The sequence below is a fragment of the Gossypium raimondii genome, chromosome 3 (assembly GCF_025698545.1).
Source record: "Gossypium raimondii isolate GPD5lz chromosome 3, ASM2569854v1, whole genome shotgun sequence".
In the NCBI taxonomy this organism is placed as follows: Eukaryota; Viridiplantae; Streptophyta; class Magnoliopsida; order Malvales; family Malvaceae; genus Gossypium; species Gossypium raimondii.
Window position 1 is genome coordinate 47,205,263 of NC_068567.1, and position 2,625 is coordinate 47,207,887.

Below are 2,625 nucleotides of genomic sequence, written 5' to 3' on the forward strand. Positions count from 1 at the left end.
GTAGCGTATATGAGTCCAGCTATACATGCCATTATATAACCTGTGATAGTGTGATATCCCCTGATCGTTTTAAAACATGTTTTCTTATAGAAATGACATCCAACCGAGCTGACTCTGATGAAGTTGAGAGTAATGCTCAAGCCTCTATTCACAAGGTAGTGTCGAGTGATACAAGGCCTATATCTGGGCTAAGGAAACCTTTTTCCAGATGATGAGCGAATGGTTTACCAATTCGTATGGACGAACCCAGCTGCTTAACAACCTCGATCCTCTCATATTTCTCAACCGGTCCTCGTTATTCCTCAAGGTTTGGAATCTTTACGAGTTAATAAGCCTCCTGTTGATAAGATTTATAAGTACGAGGTTGAAGAATTCATAGCTACTGTTCAAGATGATCCTGTAAGTGTAGAATTCTAGTTAGAGAATACAATCAGAATTTTCGACGACGTATCTTGTTCACCGGTCGAATATGTTAACTGAGTGGTATCTTTGTTAAAAGACTTAGCTTACCAGTGGTGGAACACTTTGATTTCAGTAGTACCGAGAGAGCGCATAACCTGGGAATTCTTCCAAACTGAGTTCCGAAAGAAATATATTAGTTAGAGATTTCTAGATCAGAAACATAAAGAATTTCTTTAGCTCAAATAGGGTTGTATGTCTATGTCAGAGTATAAACGAGAGTTTATCAGATCGAGTAAATATGCCCAAGAATGCATTCTAATTGAAACGGCCATGTGTATAAGATTCGAAGAAGGGTTAAATGAAGATATAAAGCTTTTAGTTGGAATTCTTGAACTGAAAGAATTTGTTGTCTTAGTTGATCGGGCACATAAAGCCGAGGAGCTTAGTAAAGAGAAAAGAAATGTTGATTTTGACGCTAGGGACTCGAGAAAGAGATCGACTGGGATGTCATATCAGTCATCATCGAAGAGACCAAAAGAATATCACAACCTTTCCACAGTTTCAGTGGGGTATTCTAGTAGAGACAGAGGTAACCGACGTTCGAGTTCAAAGCCTCAAGCTACATCTGTAGCGAGTGTAGGTAGTGTCAGAGATAATAGGCCCGAGTGTAAGCACTATAATAGAGCACATTACGGTGAATGTAAATTGAAGAACGGAGCTTGTTTCAAGTGTAGTTCCTTCGAACACTATCTTAGAGATTGCCCAGAGAAGTCTGAGAAAGAAAAAGTTCAAACTATGAGACCGAGCAACACTGCTGCGAGAAGTAGACCACCTCGTAATCTTGAAAATGTGAGTAATAGCCGTGGTGGAACAAAAGACTCTACTGTAAGGTTTGAAGCACGAGCACCAGCTATGGCTTACACTATTCGCGTACTAGAGGAAGCTTCTGCGCTAGATGTTATTACTGGCACTTTCTCTATTTTTGATACTGATGTTACTACTTTGATTGATGCGGGATCAACCCATTTGTATGTATGCACAAACTTGCACGAAGCCCATAATGGTAGCTTTTCTGTTCATCTGAGAAGTAATAAAATGTACGGTGATTTGAAACAAATGTACTAGTGGTTAGGAATGAAACGACAGATTTTTTATTTCTTATCGAGATACATAGTTTGTCAGCAAGTTGAAGCTGAACATCAGGTACCTTCTGGATTATTGCAGCCAGTAATGATACCGAAATGGAAATGGGATCTATTTACAATGGACTTTGTATTGGGTTTACCCCTATCTCCTAGAAAGAAATATGCAATTTGGGTTGTCATTGATCGTCTGACGAAGTCTGCACATTTTATTCTGGTACGTACAGATTTCTCCCTTGAGAGATTAGGTAAGTTATATGTTTCTGAGATTGTCAGATTGCATAGGGTACCAATTTCTATTATTTTGGATAGAGATCTATGGTTTACACCACGATTCTGGAAAAAAGTTATAGGAAGCTCTAGGTACGTGGTTGCATTTTAGCACTGCATTTCATCCTCAGACCGATGGTCAGTCCGAGTGAGTAATTCAGATACTTGAGGATATGCTTCACTGTTGTGGATTAGACTTCGAAGCTAACTAGGAAAAACATTTACTGTTAATTAAAGTTTGATGTGTACAGATTTACTGTTATGGATTAGAATTCTAATCTGATGTGTCATAAAGTTAGTAACCGATTAGAATTCTGGCTCGAGAGGTTAAAGAATTGAGAAATAAGAGCATAGCTTTAGTAAAGGTTCTTTGGGAATGACACGGGATAGAGGAAGTCACCTGGGAACCCGAGGAAGCTATGATAAAGCAATATCCGAACCTCTTTTCTGGTAAGATTTTCGAGGATGAAAATTCCTTTAGGGGGAGAGTTGTAACAACCTGTTTTCAAAGAAATTAGAACATTGGTTTCGAGACCAAAATACGATGTCAAAATATTTATTTTATTATTATTTTATTGTCTACAGCATGATAGTAGTACCGTACCAAACATTTGTTAAAAAATTTTATCGTTTTCATGCTTAATTTAATAAAACCGACTAAATTGCATAAAGTGCAAAAGAAGTGTTCTAGTAGCTAAAGGTATTAAATAGCTATAGAACCTTAAAGTATGAGTCCTTATGTGGTAATTAGACCTTCAATGAAGATAGTGGATGTGCATGGCTTGGTATTATTTTATTGTCTACAGCATGA

General features: G+C 37.7%; 1 protein-coding gene across 1 annotated transcript; it reads left to right on the forward strand.

Moving 5' to 3' along the window:
• Positions 1-732: 732 nt before the first annotated feature.
• Positions 733-1,527, forward strand: LOC105795925 (uncharacterized). Its single transcript, XM_012625577.1, has one exon. It carries the CDS (start codon positions 733-735, stop codon positions 1,525-1,527), a length of 795 nt encoding a protein of 264 aa, XP_012481031.1.
• Positions 1,528-2,625: the final 1,098 nt, after the last annotated feature.

What these genes read in the sequence shown, in the direction of transcription:
- LOC105795925 (XM_012625577.1), top strand. Translation starts at nt 733, where the DNA reads ATGTGTATAAGATTCGAAGAAGGGTTAAATGAAGATATAAAGCTTTTA.